The following is a 22,543-nucleotide window of genomic DNA, read 5'->3' as shown; positions in this document are numbered from 1 at the left end:
ACTTCAAAGAAAGCACTTACAGGAGCAGTAAAAAGAACCAAAATGTGTATTTTAATACTACTTTTCTGTTCTAATCTTTCACTTTCAGCTGCATTTTATTTCCACTCAGAGGAACGAGAGCAGAAGTGTATAATACAAGACATTCCGAGTGAAACATGGGTCACAGGTAGGTAAGATGAGCCTTGTCAAAGGGTGGATCCAGATGTGGTCTTACGGTATTATGTTGATCTCCTGAATCGATATTATTTGGCAGTGAACGTAATAAGGTATGGTCATCTTCCCCCCGCCCCCTTTGTCTTTTTGAGATAAGGTTTCACTAAGAAGTTCAAGCTGGCCGTGGGCTCACTTTGTAGCTCAGGCTGGTCTTGAACTTGCAACGATCCTCCTCCTTCAGCCTCCTGAGTGCTGGGATTACAGGAGTGCACCACCACACCTGGCCTGGAATGGTCATCTCTTGCTCACCAAGTTAAGAAGAGCTGATGTAAAAACAGCCTTGCCTGGGGCTGGGGATGTAGCTCAGTGGCATAAGCGCCTGCCTTGCAAGCGCGTGCTTGAGAGTTCAGTCCTTGGTATTTAAAAAAAAAAAAAAAGAATAATAAAAAAAAAAAACCTTGCCAGTGACTTGCATATTTATAAAGCAGGAAGCCTGGACTGGACCACAGGATCCAAGCTTGATTTGTGGTTCTGGTCACTGGTTTTCTTTGGTCAAAGGTATCTCTGGTGCCATTCAGAGTATTAATTGTGGCTGAATGCTGAAAACACACATGAAGTCTTTAGACCAGAGTGCCTACCTGGCCATTGTGTTTTAGTGTTCTATCTCCAACAGTGATGGCCCAGCCTGCAAACACTGTGGTCAATGTAGGAAAGGACGGGGGGCAGTGAGAATGCAGCATTGGGCCGCACTGAGGTGAGCAGAACGATGGGACAGATGTGGTGGGCACTGAGTGGCGGCCTCCCCTGCCCTCTCAGTTGCTGTGGGAGGGACATGTCTGACTCCTCAGACTCTGAGCGAGACTTCTGTATCCGGATCCCAGCACTGCCACCCAGCACCATGAGTAAGCCACGTAACCACTCTGTCTCTTCGGGATATGTGGAGAGTTCATCTGTGTATGTATGGCTTCTAGAACCCAGCCTATCCTGGCCTGCACACAGAGCAGGGAGTGGGGAGGGTGAGCTGCCTTGGTGAATCCCAGTGCAGCTGGTCACTTTTCTAGGACTTCGTGGATTTCCCAACCTGCAATGCAAGGGACCGTGGCTAGAGAGTCCTTAATCTCCTGGAGATGCTGCTGGACAGTTGCCTGGTGCAGTCTGACATGCAGCCCCTAGCCCTCTGGGCTGGCTCCTCATCCTGAGTCGAGTCTCTCTGTCCTTGCTCCCTGGACACCACTGGACACCTGCTCCTCCCTGGCCTGCTGCTGCCTCCATGCCTGCAGACCACCACCCTTGCAGATATGAGGGTTTAGATAAACTTGGAACCATAGGATATTTTAGTTTTTCTTTAAAAGAGGACAGCAAAGCCCTGGAGTCCCAGAATTACAGATCCTGGTCTTGGGAGCTATCTTATGGATCTGGAAGGAAGCACCATGCTGCCCAGCTTCTGCTCCTGGGTCTGGGGCAGCTCTGCATCCTTCCTGCTGGGACCAACTACTCTGTCTTCTCACCTCTGCTCTGCTGTCTGGGTCACCTGAGAGACCCAGGTTCCTCTCCAGGCTCCCCCAGCCACCCATGTCCACTGTGGGGCAGAGCACAACAAGGTAGTCTGGCTTGGGTCAGGCTGAACTAGAGACAGGCTCAGAGGGGAGGACAGGACGGGCAGAGGCAGCAGCGAAAGGGCATAACCCTCGAGAGAAAAGGACTTACTGCTGACCAGGTAATCCCCCTGGAAAAAATGGAGGATTCAAAAGAACAGAGAATTATTATTTAATATAGAGACACATCAAGGATGTGTACAAAGAAAAAAAGAAAAATGAACTTATCAACTATGCAAACAACCGCAGTGAGTCATGGTATAAATGTGACAAATGACAGTAAGAACAATTTTCCTCAGGTCAGAGAGGCCAAAGCAGTGTACACAGGGGTCACAGGGACTGGGGCAAGGGGACATCCTGGGGTTCATGGACACTAGGCAGGAAGGAGGTTTCCCAGGTCTGTCTGTCTGTCTGTCTGTCTCTCTCTCTCTTTGTACCAGGGATCGAACTCACAACCTTGAGTTTACCAGGCAAGCACTTGAGCCTCTAAGCTAAATCCCCGGCCTGGGTCTCTTTTCTGTTGGTTTGCTCCTTAGCATTGTGGTCACTGCTCAGTTTTAACATGGACACCAGTTTTAAGGCATTGAGGACAGAAGAGGCCTGTCTATCCTGCCCATCTCTGTGCACCCATAGCCCTCTGCCTCCTGGCCTGAGTGTAAATGCATGCTTTCAAAAGAACCACATTAACATATTGCAGGATTAACACCATGGGTTTTGAGACTTCCAACCACGCTGAGACGAGTCCACTAGCTGGTGCTTTAATTGCAATCATGCTTGGATGTGCAGTCCCTGACTTCCTGACTTGGCTGAGGATTGAGACACATGGTCTCTCCCGAGTTCATTTCTATACCCTACCACCCTGTATCCTATGGAGTTGCAGCTGTGTGGCACAACTTGCTCTCTGCAAAGCCGTAAGGCCCTGTCCTAAGTGCTCGCAGCAATCTAACTTCACCCAGAACTGGACTGCAGCTCCCTGAGCACTGAAGTTGCCTCCAGTCCACATCCATCCTCTCTCTTTCCTGAAGGTTGTCTTCTTCCCTCTCCTCCATCCACTGCTCTTCCTCTATCAGCTCACTCAGTGGATACCTACCCACCCACCATACCATTGCTCTAGACACTAGGAATTAAAAACTGAGTCTTCCCTTCATCGTGCTTCTGTTCTTATGGAGAGAAAAATACTGAACAGGCAGTAGCACTGCAGAGCATCACAGCTGTAAGTGTGGTGAGAAAGTCACAGTGAGAAGCAGACAGGGAGCAGCCAGCACAGGAGGAGGGGCTCTCACTGTTGTTGCAATGGCTGATGACTTACTTAGCTCCCGTTCCTTATCTCTGCCGGGGGGGATATCACCTGCCCTGAAGCTACACACACCTGGCCTATCTCAGAGTTGCTACAGGTGCCCAGCAAGGCCAGTTCTCACCCTGCTGGACACTCTCTGACCCACTCACTTGCCTCTGAGTACCTATCTGTCCAAAGTCTCCTGGAGAGTTGGGTGTAGCTTTTACTGAACCCCTTCCTAAAAGACCTGAGAAGCAGAAGCCTGAGCTCCAGTTCCCATCAGAAGCCGAGGAGGCAACGCAGGGCTTGTGTACCCAAGGGCGCCAGGCAAGGGCCCTGCTGGCACAGGAAGCCCTGCTCTTGAACCTGCCTAGAGACTAAGCCAGACACCTTCTGGATGTTTGTCTTGTTTCTGGTAGCTCCATTTTCCTATGTTTCTTAACAGTGATCTCAGGTTGTTGAGTGACAAAAGGGATAAACAGCTGTGCTGCTGAGGCTGAGAGGAAAGAGGAGAGGAACAAGGAGATAAATCGTGGAGAGGCAGCTGTATCCTTAGTACTCTTGTCTAGTGAGTTTCAAACCACTTACTGGTCCGGGGAGATTTTCTTTAAAGACAAGTCCCTTATCAAAGGCAAGGACTGGTAGAAAAGGAGAATGTGTACTCCAGGACAGGCAAGCAGGCAGCATGATCAGTGAGAAAGTGGGGCCAGGTCCTGCAGGCCAAAGGGCACATTCCTGAAATTGGAAATCATCCTAAGCACAATGGGGAGCCACGAAAAGGTGTGGGTTCCTCCTTTGTTGCTTGCCCTGATGAGCTCTACACAGAAAGGATTCGTTAATTTGGCTAACAACGTTCTGAGTGATCACTTGGGGCCCGCAATGTTCTCGGGATTTGTTTTAATCTGTATCGCCATAACTACCTTCAAGATACAGCACAGCGACTGACCCCTGCTTACTGCTGAGAGATTTCATACATTGGCCCAAGATCACACATCCATAAGTATTGAAGCAGGGGTCAACCAGATCATGGTCCATGGTTCATCAGTGACATGATGCCACCACTGTTCCACTCATCCATCAGCTGCTGAGGGACCACTTGTGTCTACCTTGCTCTATACTCAGCACTGGGCAAGGATTTGGATCTTCCTCGTCAACAGACCTCTATGTAGGTTAGAGATGAATGTTGAAGGAATGGAAAAATGCTTACAATAATTGGGTGAAAAAGTCCAGGTAAATTTTTTATAAAATGTATAGTATATACTTATATTTTAAAAAGCTGGAGAATAATACCAAGAATCCAGAATTTGTAGGGGATATTTTGCTTTGTAGGAGAGATTCCCACAATGAATACTTATTTTTCTAATACCAGCCCAAGTGACCCACAGTTCCAGCCTCAAAGACTCTTAGTCTGGAGCAAAGAGGGTACCCACAATGGAGCTCTGAGAGAAGAACTGATTGCCACGTCTGCCAGGAGGCCAGAAGAGGCTTAGCTTAGTGGCCTGGGAGAAGAGGCCATTCACTTCCCACAGTAGCAGTGTGGCCCAGCATGGTCAGGCTCACTCAAAGTCCACTATGCTGAGAACCCAAGCAGAGGGGATGTGGGCAGCAAGCATGTGGGCTGATCCAGCACACAGGTCACACTGTTAGGCCTGTGGCTAGAAAGTGGTGCCGTCTGTGGTGGCCATGTCCCTAACTCGGGACTCGGCCCTGCTGACACACAAAGTGTCCCTGCTCTGCCACTTCCCCAGGTAGGTAAGTCACTCAGTCCCCCCCACAGGCCTCAGGCTCCTTACCTATTAAATGGAATTCTCCCTACTTTCCAGGGTGAGGCAGTAAGTGGAAGAGGAGATGGCAAAATACATACTTGAAGCTCTGTAATAGTTCTTGTGTAGAGCTCACAGTGAGCTAAGCTCTGCATTAAGTGGCGTACAAAGATTAATGTGTTTACATTTCATAACAAGGAGAGAACTGAGGCCCAGAGTAGTCCAGTGTCTCATCCACTGTTACACATCTAGTAAGCTGCATCCCTGCTTCTCTCACCACACTGTGACAGTGCAGGGAGAAGTGTGACAAGGTGCCTTTTGCTGTGGGTGCTGGGTTCTGTGGGAATGTCTGTTACAGGGTTCTTTCCTTCATGCCATCTTGACATCCCTCCTTGTTCTGTGGTAAGCAGTGCTTCTCTTCTGCCATCTGCTGGCAGCTCTGAACATGGCGGCTCCATCACTCTGGCCCACTGTCCCAGGGCCAGGATGTGGTGCTGTATATTCAGGACTAGACATCAGGCAAGAAACGACCCTCTTCCATCTGACAGCTCAAGGCAGTGCACCAGGATGATAGACATTTTGACACGGTCCAACTGCCACTCATAAGGGGGTGGCCACTAACAGAACAGGCACACCTCAGAAAGAGGGAGGCGATTAATCACCACAGTTTGTAACTGCCACTTTTAAACCAACAGTTTTTTAAATGGAGAATAGTCTTTATAGATTTCCCCAGACATCTACCATACTTGGTCTTCATTTAAGCCTAATGTTCCAAGTTTCCTTTCTATTAGAAGGGCTTCCCTTAGCAAGTCTTTTATAGCAGGTGTTCTCATGACAAATTCTCTTACTTTTCCTTGATTGGAGACTTTCATCTGCATTCCTCAAGGATATATTTTGGTAAATATAGAATTGCTTGGCAATTACTTTGCCTGAACAGCTGAAGGATGTCATGTCTGCCGGCATCCGTGTCTCAGGAGACAAATCTGTCTTTGTTCATTGTTGGTGCTGCCCCGCCTATCAATCAATATTTCTCCCGTTTTCTACTTTTTCATGTTCTTTAGTTTTGAAAATTTGACTGTGATGTATGAAGGGATGGACTGGGGAAGGCATCCTGTTTTGGGTAAGCTGAGCTTTTTGAATATGTAGATTTATATTTTTTACTAAATTTGGGAAGTTTGCAGCCATTATTCCCTTCTATGTATTTTTTCAGCTTTTTATTCTTACTTCTGTCCTCTGGACTCCTTAAATTCTAGACCTTTGATTATTGTTCCACTGGTCCAGGAGACTTTCTTTAAAAGCTTTTTTTCCTCCCTGTTGTTCACACTGGATTATTTCCATTTATTTAAATTCACTGACTCTTTCTTCTGTCATCGTTGTATTTTTTTAAACTGAGATCATTTTTCAAAATTTTACTCTATTTTTCCTCTCTTAATGTGTCTATTTTGTTCTTTTTATCTTTGCTTTTTCTGAGAGTTTATTCTTCCATTTATTTCAAGAGTGTTCAGACTACTTACTGGAACATTTTTATGATGGCTGCTTTAAAATTATTGAATAGTTCCAACAATGTCAACTTGCTGTCTTTCTCGTTCAAGTAGAGATTTTCTTGGTTCTTGGAATCATGAGAAATTATGTATACATCCTGGACATTTTTAGTATTGTTATGACTCTGGTTCCTCTCTGATTATATTCTATTTTAGCAGAAAGTCACTCTATGTAGATTCAGAACACACATTCTAGTGTTCATTTAGTTTTCTGAGACTTCACACTACTATTCTGGTCTGCTCTGTTTGTGTGCTGCCTAGCACACAGTTTGAAGTATCACCAATATTCCACCCATAACTGGATTAACTTGAGTTTTTGTTGTACTGATTCCAGCCAGTTTCATCATGGGCTATCCAGATTGATAGGATTATTTCCAGAAGATGAAAAATATTCCCAAAAGATGAGGAGTATAAATCAAAAGAGGCCTTTATTCTGGGAACACGGAGAGAGAGGACTGACACACCGGCCGCTGAAATCTGGCGATCTCTCTCACGCTGACACGTGGCATGGGGGGGAATATAAGTAGCCTAAGCTTAGGGCAGTGCCCTAAGGCCATTAGAGATGCACAGGTATTTCATTGGCACACATTTGGCACCAGGGGCAGATTCCGAAGGGTGGGGGGATATAGGGTTTACAGGTAAATCTCTAGGGGCGGGGGAGACAGGAGCTCCCTAATTCTGGCTGAGGCTTTTTCTGGCTACAGTGTACGATCTGGGTCAACAACCCTTTCACAGATTTGCTCTTTTCTGAAGCTTCCTCTTCTGTATATTCTGCCCCAGTTCCCTGGTGCACTGCTCCTCACATAACACAGGGCAGGGATGTGGCCAGGGTACCACCCCAGGCTCCATGGCTGAAGCATCCAACAGGAAAGATGCACTTTTTTTCAGGGTGTTCACCCTTTCGGGTATCCTGTGCCTTTAACTTGCTGCATAAGGGTCTCTCTCTTCTCTCTGGTCTGCAGCTGTAGGTTACACATTGTTCTGGTGTCTGGATCAGTTATGCATTGAATTCTGAAGTCCTCAGCCAAGCTACTTCCTTTCTCCACCTTTTGGAGTCTTCAGACAGTTGTCTCATACATTTTGCCCATGGTTTTCAGTTGTAACCAGCAGGAGTGATAGGCTGGAATGGGCCCATTCTATCTTGTCAAGAACCACTGACACCTCCTGAAAGAGCTTCTTGGATGGACTGCTCTGAATAGCACCAAGTGTACAGTGTTCTATGATGCTCCACAGACTCATGGTGAGTTAGGTAGGTCAGCTCTGTTTAAGAGCAACCTGGACTATAGCCACTGCACAACACAAGCAGGGGATGAGCTGCCACAGTTTTCCTGTCCTAGGAAATTCACTTTCTAAGTGTCCCCAAAGAGGACTTCTCTCCCCAACCTTTCATGGTTGGCATCCATGGTCAAGTACCTTTCTCAAGACCCCCTGAGGGACTCACCCCTCCTGTCTTCCAGGGAGACCCCGCCCTACTGATGTTAAAGCTGAAGGCTCTGGAGTAAGACTGGTTCAATTCTAATTTTGCTTCTACAACATGGCTTCTATGTGTCTTTGGGTTGTGACTTCACCTATCTGAGACCCATTTCTTAACCATAGAGAGGGAAAATAATGGAGATTTCATTATTTTTACAACTTCCAATACTATTATTTTGACTACAATGACTCATTGCCTTGACTCTTAATCTTCTTTTATCTTTACAAATGGGAATAAAGAATTTTTTTAAAAAGCACATTGTTAGTGCCGGGGATTTAGCTCAGTGGCACAGCACCTGCCTGGCAAGTGTGAAGTCCTGAGTTCAATTCCTGGTACCTAAAAATTAAAAGATAAAAAGCACAAAGTTTCAATCCTTAACCATTTTCCCTGAGTCCTTACAATGGGCCTGTGGGCATTCAAGACCTGGTCCTGCCACCCCTCAAATTTATCCCCTACCTTTTCCTGCTGACGTTGCTCTGGTTACCTACTGTTCCTCAAATGCTCCAACTTCTGCTGTTTCCAGGCTCTCTGCACATAGACCTGAGTCTAACCATCCCTCCTAGGTGGAGACAGCATAATGTGTTGTTAAGGGAGAGGGCATTAGACTTATACAAAGTAGTGTACATAGATACATTTATATAATTTTTACTTATGTGTTAACTATATTTAAAATTATGTGTATATACATATCACATTTAATGCTAATTATGTGCCTAACTATTTTAAAGGAGTGATTACATATTTACAAATTTTCATGATATCAATCCTCTGTAGGTAGATACTATTTTTATATGATGAAACTAAAGCATGGAAAAATTTACTTATCCGAGGTCATGTAATTAGCAAGTAGCAGTCAGGATTCAAATCCAGGCAGCACAGTTCCTTTTGTTGAAACTGAATACAGACACTTTACAGTGTTTACACCTTAGCCTTCTGAATATTTTTTTTCACTCTTTCTGAGATTGAGGAGCCTTGTCTGACTTTCCCTCCCTGAGCTTGCTTTTCCTTCGTGTGCTCAACACCTTCTACATTACGTGTTTATTTGCTTGTCTTCTGTATCTGCCTGTACGAAAACTCTATGGAAGCAAAGACTTTGCCTCTGGGTGCTGTCCTCAGCACCCAGAACCGTGTTACGGGGCAGGCAAACATATACTTGTCAAATTACGGGGTGGATAAATGGACGCTTTCCTCTGAATACATTTTAAAGAATGCACACTTAATTAAATGAGATGATACGTATTAGGTACTTAGCATAGTACCTGGGACATAAAGGCTATGCCAGTGTTGCTGCTTTCTCTTCCCAGCACACCTGTCATGGGTCTAAAGTACAGTTAAGTCACATGGCAGCTGCCACTTACTGCAGGAAGAAGGCTAGAGGCTGTCAGTGTGAGGCAATCAAACAGAGGCTCCAACACAATGACTGCTATGCTTCTGGAAAGAGTTCTGCTGGAAATGTATGGTGGCAAGACAGTTAAGGCAGGAGACATACTGGGGGTGTGGGGGAGGTCCAAGAAGTATGTGTCTTCATCACAGTGCACACAGAGTTGACATTCTGGGTGGGAATCCTGCATGCGCTTCAGCCTTAGAGCACGGAGATCTTTCTCTGCCTGGAGGCTGCGGCTGAGTAGCGAAGTAGCTTCTCAAGTCACCTAGTCACAGCAAGACTCAGAACCCGGCCAAGACCTCCGTTATCTTCTATGTTCTGGTGTCCTGCTCTGTCGGACAATCCGATCACAGTGAAACCTATGCAGACTAACAGTGTTTAGTAATGTAAACAGACTGAGAAAGAAATTCACTTAAGTTAGCTGCAATCACTATTGCTGTCTTCTACATTTTACAATGGTTCGTTGATATTTTTGAAATAGGGACTTTCAAGATACAGCAGTGGGACATGGACAGACATGATTTCCTGGAAGCTGCTCCTGGTTTGGGAATGTTTGTGACCATCACATCTTACCATGAGGAGGTAAACAGTCTTTTCTATTTTATTATTCAACTTTCTATCCCCTAAAAGCCCCTGAGTCCCCACCCCAGGTTTAGAAGTTCTACACAAGCACTGATTAAGAAGAATGTATGCTTTTCTCCATAGACCTGTCTAAAGGCATGACACAAACACAGGAAGTGCCTAGTCAAAGTCTCAGAGTAGAACAGATATCATGTCCTCACAGAAAGGCTTAGGAGGACTGGAAGGCCTCCCACTGGTCCCTGGAGGCTTGCCAGTTTGCATGCACCTTGCACCTTGAGAAAGTGCTAGGGCTAAGTGACCAGCCCTCTCCTTCCATTCTGGCAGAGCCCTTGTTAAGCAATGCAGCAGCCTCTGGGTCTGTCTGGCCACAGAGACCTCTACCTTCCTGGGTATCAGTGCAAGTCAGAAGTTAGCCTGCTCATGTGGAACAATGTGGATCTTTAGAGTCAGCCCCCAATTCAAGGGCAGACTGTCACCAAAGTGAAGACTCTGGGCAGACTGCCTGAGTGTGTTGGCCCTCAGTTTTCTCATCCGCACAGTAGGTATGACAGACCTCCGTTTCCCAGCCAGGCTGTTTCCTGGACTGTTCTGTCCATTCACTTACCCTGGGCATCCTGCACATGTGCCTCTGGAAGGGTAGCAGCAGGGTGCTGGGCCAAAGCCTTGCACAACAGGACGGGCATCTGATTGGAGGAGAAGGGACTTGATGTAACAGGGCAAAGTCCCCTTCTCTGCAAACTGAGCAACTGTTACGCCAACATTGGACTAGACCTTTTGACAGCCTCCTAATGAGCAGACTGGGAGCTGTGCCACAGAGGACCCAGTCCCACTGGGCTATAGGACATGAGACTCTCTTCTGTTTAACACTCTTCTCTCAGCACACTCAGCACCCCGTGGACCACTTTTGTAACTTCAGTCAGCTGTCAAGACAGCTCCTTCCCACTCTGCTATCTCCATGCTTCCTGCCACACCAAATTCAATTCCCTCCTTTTCTTTCTTAGTAATATTTAAAATGACTTATCTAGGACCACAGATACAGCTGAGTGGCACAGGATCTGCCTGGCAGGTATAAGGTCCTGAGTTCAATTCCTGGTACAAAAAAAAAATCAAATGACTAATCTGAAAATGTCTCTAAAGCTTACTAAATCCAGAATTAAATTTTAGTTGTGTTAAAATTGTTAGATTAAAACCTTATCCATTGGTTTTAAAACACAGAGATTATTCTTTAAAATATACAACTTCTGCCAGGTGTGGTGGCATGTGCCTATAACACCAGCACTCTGGGAGGCTGAGGCAGGAGAATCCCAATTTCAAGCCCCACTTGGGCAACTTGGCAAGATCCTATCTCAAAAATAAAAAGAGCTAGGGCCCTGAGTTTAATTTCCTGACCCCTAAAAAATTGATGGGCCAGAACAGTGACATGTACCTATATGGGGAGGCAGGACCACTTGAACCCATTTTTAGTTCAAGGCCAACCTGGACAACACAGTAGCTCTCTCTCTCTCCTCTCTCTCCTCTCTCTTCTCTCTCTCCTCTCCTCTCTTCTCTCTCTCTCTCTCTCTCTCTCTCTCTCTGCCTCTCCTTCTCTCCCTCTGTCTCTTTTGTACCAGGACTAGAACTTGGGATCCCATGCTTGCCAGGAAGGTGCTATGCTGCCAAGCTATGCCCCTGGCCCAATTCCATGTCTCTCTCTCTCTCTCTCTCTCTCTTTTTTTTTTTTTTTTTTTTTTTGGTACCAAGGATCCAACTCATGACCTCAGCTTGCCAGCCAGGCACTTATGCTGCTGAGCTAAATCCCCAGCCCAATACCATGTATCTTAAGTAATTAAATAAATTCCCAGCTGCTGAGCATGGTGGCACACACCTGTAATCCCAGCAGTTGGGAGGCTGAGGCAGGAGGATCACCATAAATTCAAGGTCAACCTAGGCTACATGGTAATATCTTGTTTTAAATAAATACGTAAATCACAGCTGCCTGAAACATTATCCCTTTGTAGAAAGGAGGAGAAATACTTTCATTCATTCCATAAACATTGCGCACATACATATTATGGGATTGGTAGATCCTAAGTATTTCACTGGCCTAACAATGACAAAATTCTTGGCCACAAGCCTTACTCTCCAGAAAGCTCTTTGCATTTGGAGTGAGACAATAAAGAACAGCTCTCATTTCAACATTTCCTACAGCCCAAGAGCCCCATTTAAAGTTCCTTCTAGTACCCACAAGTGCTGTTTCTGCATAGGCCAATATGTTCAGAGCACAGGTTACTCCACGTCCCTGGCCTCGATTGTGGGTGCTGTAGCATGTGGCTGCTGGCCTTCGGGCTGGTAGGCTCGGCGGGACTGACAGTCACAACAGCTGCCAGCCACACAGGCCTCCACGTCTCTGTATTCCCTTTTCAATCTCCAGTATTCTGGTATAGGAAACTCTGGCTCTGAGTGACTTAAAAACTGTCACACTGCCAACAAGTGGTAACACAGAGATTTAAACGCAAATGTGTTCTTTTCCAATACACCAAACTAATAAGCGTTCAAAACGTTTGCTGAACTGAATATTCACTAGAACAAGACTGCAGTGCCTTGAATACAAAAGCTTTGAAAATGCAATTTACTGGGTGATGACTAGTCACTGAGTATTTCTTTAGGGAAGAGTTCCTTGCTATTTGTACAAAAAAGGAAATAAATTGTAAAACCTGACCCTTGGCTGTAATCTTAGCTGACAAACTTTCTTTTTTTAATGTTGTATTAACAGAAATTAAGTATGAACAAGATCCTTTATTTTCTTCAAATCAAAACTGAAAAGGAGTTTTTAAAAATATGTCATTTTATGTGTGCAATATATATCTCTTTTCAAGATGATTTAAGACTTTGTCTTTTAGAGAAGTTCTAAGTTCACAGCAAAACTGAGCAGAAAGTAAGACAGAGAAACTCTCCTGTCCTGCCACACAGGGGCTCTCCACTATCACTAACCCCAGGAGAGGCATGTGTTTGTCATAACTGATGAATCCTCGCTGACCCTGACTATCTCTCCAAGCTCACAGTTTATGATGCATTTGGCATCATACATTTTAGGCGTTTACACAAATATGTAATGGTATGCTTCCACTGTGGACTGTCACAGCATAGTTTCCCTACCCTAAAGGTCCTCTGTGCTCCATCTACTCCTTTCTTTATTTCGATCCTTGGCAACCACTGATCTTTTTATTGTTATATAGTTTTGCCTTTTTCAGATTTCCACACTGGCAAATGTTTGGAATCAGTGTGCAGTCTTCATGGCTCTTTTGCAGTCTTTTCAGTGCCTCTCATTTAATATTTGTTTAAGGTTCTTCCGGGTCACTACATGGCCGTACAGCTCATTTCTTCTTAGTGTTGAATAATATCCCATTTTCAGGATGTGCCACAGTTTTTATGTTCACCATTAAAAGGACACCTGGGCTGCTTCCAGGTTTGGGTAATAATGATAAAGTAGCTATAAACAACTGTACGTAGGTTTTACTGTGGACCTACGTTTTCATATTATTTGGAAAAATACCAAGGAGTGTGACTACTGGATCATATTGCAAGAGTACACTTAGTTTAAAAGAATGCCATCTGCCTCCCCTGGTTACCACACCCTGCTGCAGTATTACCAGCAGTGAATCAGAGCTCCTGCTGCTCACGTCCCTGCCAGTGCTTGGGGTTTTCAGTGTTTGTCATTTGGGCTAACAGGTGCAGAGCAGTACTTCGCTTTTTTGATTTGCACTTCCCTGATGACACATGGTGTGCAGCTTCTTCTCATGTGCTTATTTTTCATCTGTTTATCTTCTTTGGTGACTGTCTGTTTAGATATTTGCCCATTTTAAAATTGGGCCGTTGTTTATTACTGAATTTTAAGAGCTCTTGGTATGTTTCAGATGAGTCCTTCATCAGAAATGCCTTCCACAAATGTTTCCTCAGTCTGGCTTACTTTTTCATCCTCTTTACATTGTCTTCTCCAGAGCACCAGTTTTAGCCTTTTTGAGTCTACCACATCCATTTTTCTTAGATCATGATTGTCATACCGAACAAATCATTACTAAATCCAAAGCCATCTAGATTTTCTCCTGTTAATTTTTAGTTTTATATGATCTACTTTTGAGTTAATCTTTGTGAGAGGCATATATGGTCCATGCCCAGATTTGGGATTTTTTGCATATGGATGTTCAGTTATTCCAGGATGTTTTGAAAAAGCTACCTTTTCTTCATTGCACTGTTTTTATTTCTGTGTCAAAGACCACTTAACTATGTTTATGTGGTTCTATTTCTGCCCCAACAATCCATTTGTATGTTCTTTTATCAATACTACTGTGTCATGATTACTGTAGCTTTATAGTAAGTCTTAAAATTTGGGAAGTACCAGTTCCTTCACCCAGTCTTTCTTCCTCAACATTATTTTAACAAATGCAAGGCAAGAGACCACATGACAGGCTGCTGTGATAGCAGTTAGGCATATGGTTTAATACATGGGTTCAGGCAGGAAGAGAGCAATAAAGCCATCTGCCTCAAACAAAGAGAAGTATATCCCTTTTATATGGGTGGAAAGAAGGCAGGGGACACTAGATGGGAAGATTTAATAAACATCTGTGGTCAGAGTTTTCTGGCAGTCTTGCACCTCAGTGGGCAAAGTCCTTGAAGTGTTCGGTGTAAATTTTCAGGCATCCCCAGACTTGTGGAGGACATGCAAAATTCCTTGTCCTGTCTTATATCCTCCACAACAGCCTATGGTTGCCTATGACAGCCTTGGTCCTGAGCTGAATTCCCTGAAGAGTACTGCTTCTGCCGGCAAGCAGGCTGGGGGCTGGGAAAGTCAGGTCCAGAAGGAGCCTTACAATTATGTTAGCTTTTCTGAGTCTTGTGTTTGCACATAAACACTAAAACCAGCTTGTCAGTTCAGTGGTGCACCCCTAGAGTTCCAGATATGAGTAGTCTGAGGTGGGAAGACCATAAGCCCAAGTGCTTGAGACCAGTTTGGGTAACATAGTGAGTCCCCAGCTTAAAAAAAAAAAATAAAGTAAGGCTGGAAATTTAGCTCATTCACATAAGCACCTGCCTAGCAAGCACAAGGATGTGAGTTCAATTCCTGGGGGAAAAAGTAAAGTATTTTGCTTGTAAGATAGTGTAGAAAATTGGAATACTTTCTCCATTAAGTGTTTGGTAGAATTCAGTAGTGAGTCCATCTGGGACTTTCTGTTTCAGAAAGTTACTCATTTTCTTGATTCTTTAAACTTTGTACAAATTTTAGCAAACTGTGTCTTTCAAGAAGTCAGTCCATTTCATCAATGTTATCAAATCAGGGGGTACAGACTTGTTCATAGTATTCCTTATCTTGAAATGTCTGATGGGATCTATAAACATGTCTTCTCCTTAATTTCCGATATTAGAAGTTTGTGTCCTATGTTTTCCCTTATTTTGGCCCAAGGCCTATTGGTTTTATTGATCGTTTCAAACAACTAGTGTTTAGTTTAAGTTTTCTCTATTCCTGTTTGCAATCTATGTCAGTTAAACTAGACTGTTGACTTGACTGTTTGCCTAGGGTATTAGTAAAGCATAACTCTTGGGGAGACCAGTAAACAGATTAGATTAGTCCATGCAGTACAACACTGGGCCATGTAATACAACATATTTAAAAGACTAGGATCATACAGTGTACGCTCTCAGACGACAATATAATTAAACTGAAAATTCAGTAACAGGTGGAAAAACCTCAAAATAGTTGGAAATTAAATAGCATGCTTCTAGTTAACACATAAGTCACAAAATTTCAAGAGAAATGTGAAAATATTTCAAAAGCTGAAAATATATAACATATGTGGAATGTGGTAAAGTAGGGACTAGTGGAAAATTTAAAATATTGAGCACATACTAGAAAAGAATAAAGGTCTAAAGTACATGATCCAAGTCTGAAAAAAATATATATATTCTGCTGTTGTTGCTGAGGTAGTGTATAGATGTCAGCTACAACCAGCCAACTGACAATGCTGCTGAGTTCAACTATGCCCTTAACTTGCCCCCTACATGAGACCTATCCATTCTCATGGAAAGGTATTGGAGTCTTCAATTGAAATGGTAGACTAATCTATCTTTTCTTATAGTTCTGTCAGTTTTTGCTTCACATATTTTGGTGGTTTGTTGTTTTTGATGCTTGGTAGGTTGTATGTTAAGGATTGCTAAATCTTTTTGGAGAATTGATCCTTTTTTCATTATGTAGTTGGGTTTTTTTTATCCATTTTGACAATGTTTTTTAACTCATATTTAGATGACTAACAGTAGGTGTTTTGTTTTGTTTTTGTTGTGCACTAAGCTACATACTCAGTCCTTTTTATTTTAAGATAGGGTCTTTTTAATTTGCTCAGGCTGGGCTCAAGTTTGGGATCTTCCTGCTTCAGCCTCCTAAGTAGCTGAAATCGTAGGCACACACCAAAGCTAAGGTGATTATCAGTATAGTGGATTACAATCTCTAGATTACTATGTATAGATTACTACCTATAAATTTGTTACTGCCACTAGTCATTGTCCTTGTTCTTTGTTGCAATTTTTGCCTTCCTTTTTTTTTTCCTTTTTATTTGGTACCAGGAATCAAACTTGGGATATCGTGCTTGCCAGGCAGGCACATATGCTGCTGAGCTATATCCCTGGCCCTTGTTTTTTATTAACTGAGGATTTTTCTGATTTTCCATTTTCAAATAATTGTATTATTTCTCATTTCTTAGCATAAAAACTGTATTTAAGAAGTTGCCCTATGTCTTGCAATATACATTTACAACAATCTAAGTTCACTTTCAAAAAATTATATTGCTCTACAGATAGTGCAAGTACCTTATCATAACAAAGGATGCCTAATTCCTTCTGCCCTTCATATCCATGATTCCATTAACCATTCTTACACCGTATATAAACTCAAATACATTGTTCCTGTCGTTTTGATCAAACTATCATCTATCCAATCAGTTAAGAGTAAGAAAATGTTTTTTCTCCACCTATTCTTCCTCCATACTTTTCCGTTATGCAGATTTGAATTTCTGACTTACATAGTTTCCCTTTGTTCTGAGGAAATTTTTTTTTTGTCTGAGACATTTTTCAGTCCAAGCTCGCCTTGAACTCACCTTATGGTTCAGGCTGGCCTTGAACTCACAGCAATCCTCCTGCCTCAAACTCCCAAGTGCTGGGATTACAGGTGTGTGCCACCACACCTGGCCTGAAGAATTTTTTAAAGAAACATTTCTTATACAGCAGGTCTACTAGAGACAAACTCTCTCAATTTTTGTTTTTCTGAAAAAGTCTTTATTTCACTATTGAAGGATAATTTTAAAGCGCACAGAAGCCTAGGTTGGCGGGGGTTTTTCCGATACATTAAATATTTTGTTTCATTCTTCTCATGTGCGTGGCTTCTAACCATTGCTCCCATGTAGGTCAGGCTCCTCTCTCTGGCACCTTTCAAGATGTTTTATTAAGCCCTGGTTTTCTATAGTTTTACTATGATACATCTATGTATAGTTTTCATCATTCCTATTTGGCTTGGGGCTCTTATCCTACCTGGATCTGTGTCTTAGTATCTGTCATTAACTGGGGGGAAATTCTGTCATCATTGCTTCACATATTTCTCCTTTCCTTCCTTCTTCTTGTCCCTTTATATATAAGGTACACCGGTGCAGTCGCCCCCACAGTCCTTGTGCATTCTGTTCAGTTTTCCTCTTGGTTTTCAGTCTGAGGAGTTTCTACTGACAGCCTCCAGCACAGAGCTTCACTTCCAGCTGTATCTAAGTAATCCATAAGGACCATTCGTCATTTCTTTTACAGTGCTTTTTAACCTCTATCATTTCTCTTAGAATTTCCATTTCTCTGATTGTATTCCCCATTTTTTCTTGCATCTTGTCTACTTCTTCCATTAGAGCTTTTAGCATACTATGTTAATTCTTGACCTGATAATTTCAACATCCATGACATATCTGTATCTAGTTATGACAATTTTTTGCCTTTTAGTATGCCTTATCATTTTTTTGTTGAAATATACACTTGATGTACCTGGTATGGCTCCCAGAGACATTTTTGCTCCGTTAAAATGTGATTCTTCATATCCACCTATTTGTCCAATCTGAGGAGCAGAGGTTTACTGTGTGACCTCATTTCTCTAACAGATCAGAGAACTACAGCAGAAACATGACACCAAAAGGGTGCAGTGGCACATTGTGCGTTCCTCGCCTGGTATCTAGGAAGCTGGGGGAGTAGGGACAGAGCAAGGGGCCAGGAACAGTACAGGCTTCAGGGTCATACCTCCATGACTTGTTCCCTTTGGAGGTCCCACCTCCTCTCCTAAGCCTTCATCACCTCCTAACAATGCTGTCATATCATAAATGCATGAACAGATTAATCTATTAGATGAAGTTAGTCCTCATAATCACTTTCCAGAAAGTCAGCAATCAAGCCTTTAACATCTGAATTTTACAGGAAATTTCAAATCCAAACCATAATAGTTGGCTTTCTTTAAACTTAATCCTCTATTTAAAGGTATTAAAGTTACTTCAAAAATACAATTTTCCTATTATAAATGTCACAGTGAATATATTTTGACTACTTTGCATATGCACAGAATAAATTTCCATAGGTAGAATTGCTGGATCATGATAATATACATTGTAATTTTTTAACACATATTGTCTAATTCCTCTCTCTAATATTTGTTTGATTTACAATCCAGTGGTACTTGGAAAGCTTATTTCTCCATACTTCCAGAATGTGTACGCATTCATGTGTGTGCACATACACAAAGCTAAGGAGAACCCAAACTCACACATGCTAGACAAATTTCTCTACCATTGAACCCTTTAAAAAATTTTTTGAGACAGTCTCAAACTTTCAGTCCTCCTGCTTTAGCCTCCCCAGTGGCTGGGATTACAGGCATATACCACTATACCTTGATATTTCTGAGTACTTTTAAATCTTTATCAATCTGGTAGTCAACAAAAGATGTCTTACTCTAGCTTGAATTTTTTATTGCTTAAATGCTGAATATCTTTCATGTTTATTAGTCATTTAATTTCTTAAGAATTTAAATTATGGAATTCCTCAATTGTAGGTATTATTATCAAAGTTATTTGGCCCACAAGGAACATTCTATTTTACTTCACATTTGCCTGGAGAACATGTCATTTGCTTAGAATCTAATTCTACAAGGCTTATATCATTTGGTGGGAGTCGACTGGTAAGTATACACCTCCCGCATCCTTGCTGATGGACACAGCATCACACTATTCAAGCATGACATTGGTATGCAGAGCCATTACACACAGACTGGCTAGAAATTTACTGACCTCCTGGGTCGGGTTCTCAGTGCAGCAACCAAAGAGGGAGCTGGGGATCTTGGAAAGCATTCAAAGGAGAGCCACGAGGTTGATTAAAGGGCTGGAAACATAGAAGCTGTGAGGGAAGTTAAAAGAACTGTGATTATTCAGGCTTGAAAACAAGTGATGGCTGAAGAGTAAATTAATAAATGGAATTCTAATAAAACACTTACACAATAGATGGTGACTTTCCTAAGCATTTTGAGGAGAGAGGAAGAGAATTTGTACTTTAACACAAGAAATTCAGTTATATACAAAGAAAAATTCCCCGAGAGCATTAATCACATTTTCTCAGTAACAAAGGCATTTGCCTGGTAGCAAATTTGATGGTCAAAAAGTTACAAATATATTTTCAGGTCAATAGGTTACTACATTATTACAAGAAAGGTTACAGTGTAGAAGAGACAATATAGTCCATGTGGGACAAAAGAGAGCTCAAGAATGCAGTGGTGCCTTATTCATGAAAAAGGGGAAGGAGAGAAAGGAGAGAGAGGAATGGAAGAACATAAAGAAGGGGGAAGCAAGGAAAAGTATGGAACTGTTTTTACAATATGCTATTTCTTCCTTTCTACTGCTTGAACAGCGTATCCACTTAGATATTCGAATTGGAGAACATGACCTTGATACAGCAATTGCTCAGGCAAAGGACAAAGTTAATGAAGTTACTTTCAAGCTTGAACATCTAATTGAACAAATTGAGCAAATACTTAAAGAACAAAACTATCAAAGGGTCAGTCTGCCTACTCAGCTTATTTTATCTCTTCCTGCCAAGAACACATTTCTAAACACAAAGCTTCAAGACCAAGGAATAAACTGCCTGTTCTTAGATCTTTTGGGGGCTAGAACTGAGTGGATATGGAGATGGGAGGGAGGGAGGAATCTTTCTCCACTATCTTCTGGACCAGTGGCTCCTCTAGGAAAGAGAACTACAGCTCATTCAGCTCTTTATCCCCTTTGCTGAACAAGGCAGCCAGCAGCTAAGGCTGTGAGCTTACAGAATGAACAAATAAATGCTGCCACACGCCTTCCGTGTACTTACAGAGTCACAAGTATGCCCATTTTCTAAATCATAATTTCGTTCTTGTGATATCAAATGTTTTGGATTTTTTTCTGGTGGTTTTTTTGTTTTTGTTTTTGTTTTTTTTTTGCTTTTGTTTTGTGGTACTGGGGATCAACCCAGGGCCTCTGATATATTAAGCAAGTGCTCTACCACTGAGCTTCATCTCCAGCCCTTGAGGGTTTTTTGACTCACTGTGTTCAGTGGACATTCGTCAGATATGAGCTCAAATCTGCTCACCACTCACTAATTTTGTGTCATCTTTAAGCCTTAACTTCTTTGTCTGGAAAAAAAGTAAGCACAAGCATGATAAGGCAAGGAAGTTCTAGACACAGTGCCCAGCATAAAGGACTCCAATGATGAAAATCTATCACAGTTGGGTAGGTAATGCTGCTTTGCCTGATGGTTGCAAATAAAATGTATAAAGCAACACATCATGACATTTTACACCAAAATATAAATATGCTTTTCAGATGGCTTTTTACTCTTTCATATTTGGTTAAACCACTGATTTTGGCTGAGACTGCACTTTGGCCAAACATACCAATTGGGTAATATTAAATATCTTAAACATATATAGCAACTTTATTCACACATTAAGCCAGATTTGATGGGGCACTTCCATAACCTCAGCTACTCTGGAGGTAAGGCAAGAGAATGGCAAGTTTGAGGCCAACCTGGGCAATTTCCCAAGAACATACCTCTAGATAAAAAAATTTTTAAAGGTAGGAGATGTAGCATAGTGGTAAAAGTGTTTGCCTAAAGCTCAAAACTCTGGGTTTATCTCTAGTAACACACACACAAAATTACACATTTAGTACTTCAAACAACTAAACCCATGTATTTCTCTTCTGCACAGGACAGAGAAGAAAATTTTCGAATGATCAGCGAAGACACAAATAGCAATGTTTTATGGTGGGCTTTAGCACAAACTTTAATCTTTATTTCAGTTGGAATTTTCCAAATGAAATACCTTAAAGACTTCTTTATAGCCAAAAAAGTTGTTTAAAATATTATCATTAAAGACAAATAATTTTCATGTTTGAATAAACCAAAATGCATGCACAAATATGTAGCGCTTTTATGATTTCAAAGATGTCAGAGGTTGAAATTAATGTCATAGAGTTACAACACTGATAAAATGTGATGTCAACAAGGTAGTTCCTGGGCCAGGCATGGTGGGCACGTGGTAGGCACATCTGTAATCCCAGCACGCTCGGAGGCCGAGGCAGGAAGATTGCCACAAGTTCAAGACTAGCCTGAGCTACATAGTGAGTTCAAAGCCAACCTGTCTCCAAGAAAAAAAACATAGTTTCTGAATTTAATAAAACAAGTACAGGGGCCGGGGATTTAGCCCAGTGGCATAAGTGCCTCCCTTGCAAGCATGTAGTTGAGTTTGATCCCCGGTACCCCCAGCCCCTCCAAAAAAAAACCCCAAAAACCAAAAACAAGTACATTACCTTATTTCAAAACTGATATAAATCAGCGCTGTGCAATAGAAATAAAATGTGGCTCCATATAAAATTTTAAGCTTTCTTAAAGGAAGGTAAAATTAACCCTAGCAGCATATATTTAACTCAATATATCAAAACACTATCTTTTTTAAAATATGAAACTCCTCGTAAGATAATTTTAATACTTGTTTTGCCTTAGTCTTGGAGACTTAGGTTGTATGTTACACTCACGTTACAGACCAGTTTGGGTCTACTGCGTTTCAAGGGTGCAGCAGCCTCAGGTCACAATCAAGGCACTGCAGGGACGAGTGCACCCTCTCCTGCTGTGCTCCTGAGAGTGTTACTATGAGTATCCCTTAAAAAAGAGGCTCTACTCCACCAGTACTTGTAGACTGACAGCATGGAAGGATCTGGCATCTTGTGAGGAGGATAAACAGTATTTAGGAAGCAACCGCGTGTGTGTGCCCGCGCGCTCAGGCCTGCATGTGTACGTGCATAATATTAGGATCCAACCAGAGTCACGTGTGTGCCAGGCAAGTGCTCTACCACTAAGCTTAATTCCCAGCCCTTCAACTTGATTTTGAAATCATAAGCTCACTGGAAGTTGCAGATGTGAAGTCCCTCCCGAAGTGTTATTTGTGCAAAGGAAGGCTGCTCCCAGAGGCCAAGCCCCTTCTCACGCGCTGTGGGGGCAGCTGGGCTCTACCCCACCCCCACCCAGCCATGCACCCTCGTCCTTGTCCTCCCGCAGGCTCCGTGGACCCCACCTCTGCCACAGCTCTGCCTTGCGCAGGCTGTGTTGTCCGCCACTCATCACCTACCTTCCTTGTGTAGAGCTGGGCACCTGTCCACTCAGGCCTACTGCCACCATGGGTGCCCACCGTGGGTGAACGTGGGCTGACAGAAAA

The 22,543-nt window shown here is 42.7% G+C and overlaps 1 protein-coding gene across 1 annotated transcript; it reads left to right on the top strand.

The window, feature by feature from the left end:
- The first annotated feature begins 985 nt into the window (after positions 1–985).
- LOC100719948 (transmembrane emp24 domain-containing protein 11-like) lies at positions 986–21,242 on the top strand. The gene is made up of 5 exons (XM_023563008.2): positions 986–1,055; positions 9,668–9,768; positions 18,860–18,985; positions 19,708–19,854; positions 21,041–21,242. The coding sequence occupies exons 1-5, from the start codon at positions 986–988 to the stop codon at positions 21,188–21,190; spliced, it is 594 nt and encodes a 197-aa protein (XP_023418776.1). The 3' UTR covers positions 21,191–21,242.
- Positions 21,243–22,543: the final 1,301 nt, after the last annotated feature.

Source organism: Cavia porcellus, unplaced genomic scaffold (assembly GCF_034190915.1).
Source record: "Cavia porcellus strain 051 isolate PalLab524CR breed Dunkin Hartley unplaced genomic scaffold, mCavPor4.1 scaffold_18, whole genome shotgun sequence".
NCBI classification, from domain to species: domain Eukaryota; kingdom Metazoa; phylum Chordata; class Mammalia; order Rodentia; family Caviidae; genus Cavia; species Cavia porcellus.
The sequence above is the reverse complement of the archived record's forward strand: the minus strand, read 5'-3'. Positions and strand labels throughout refer to the sequence as shown.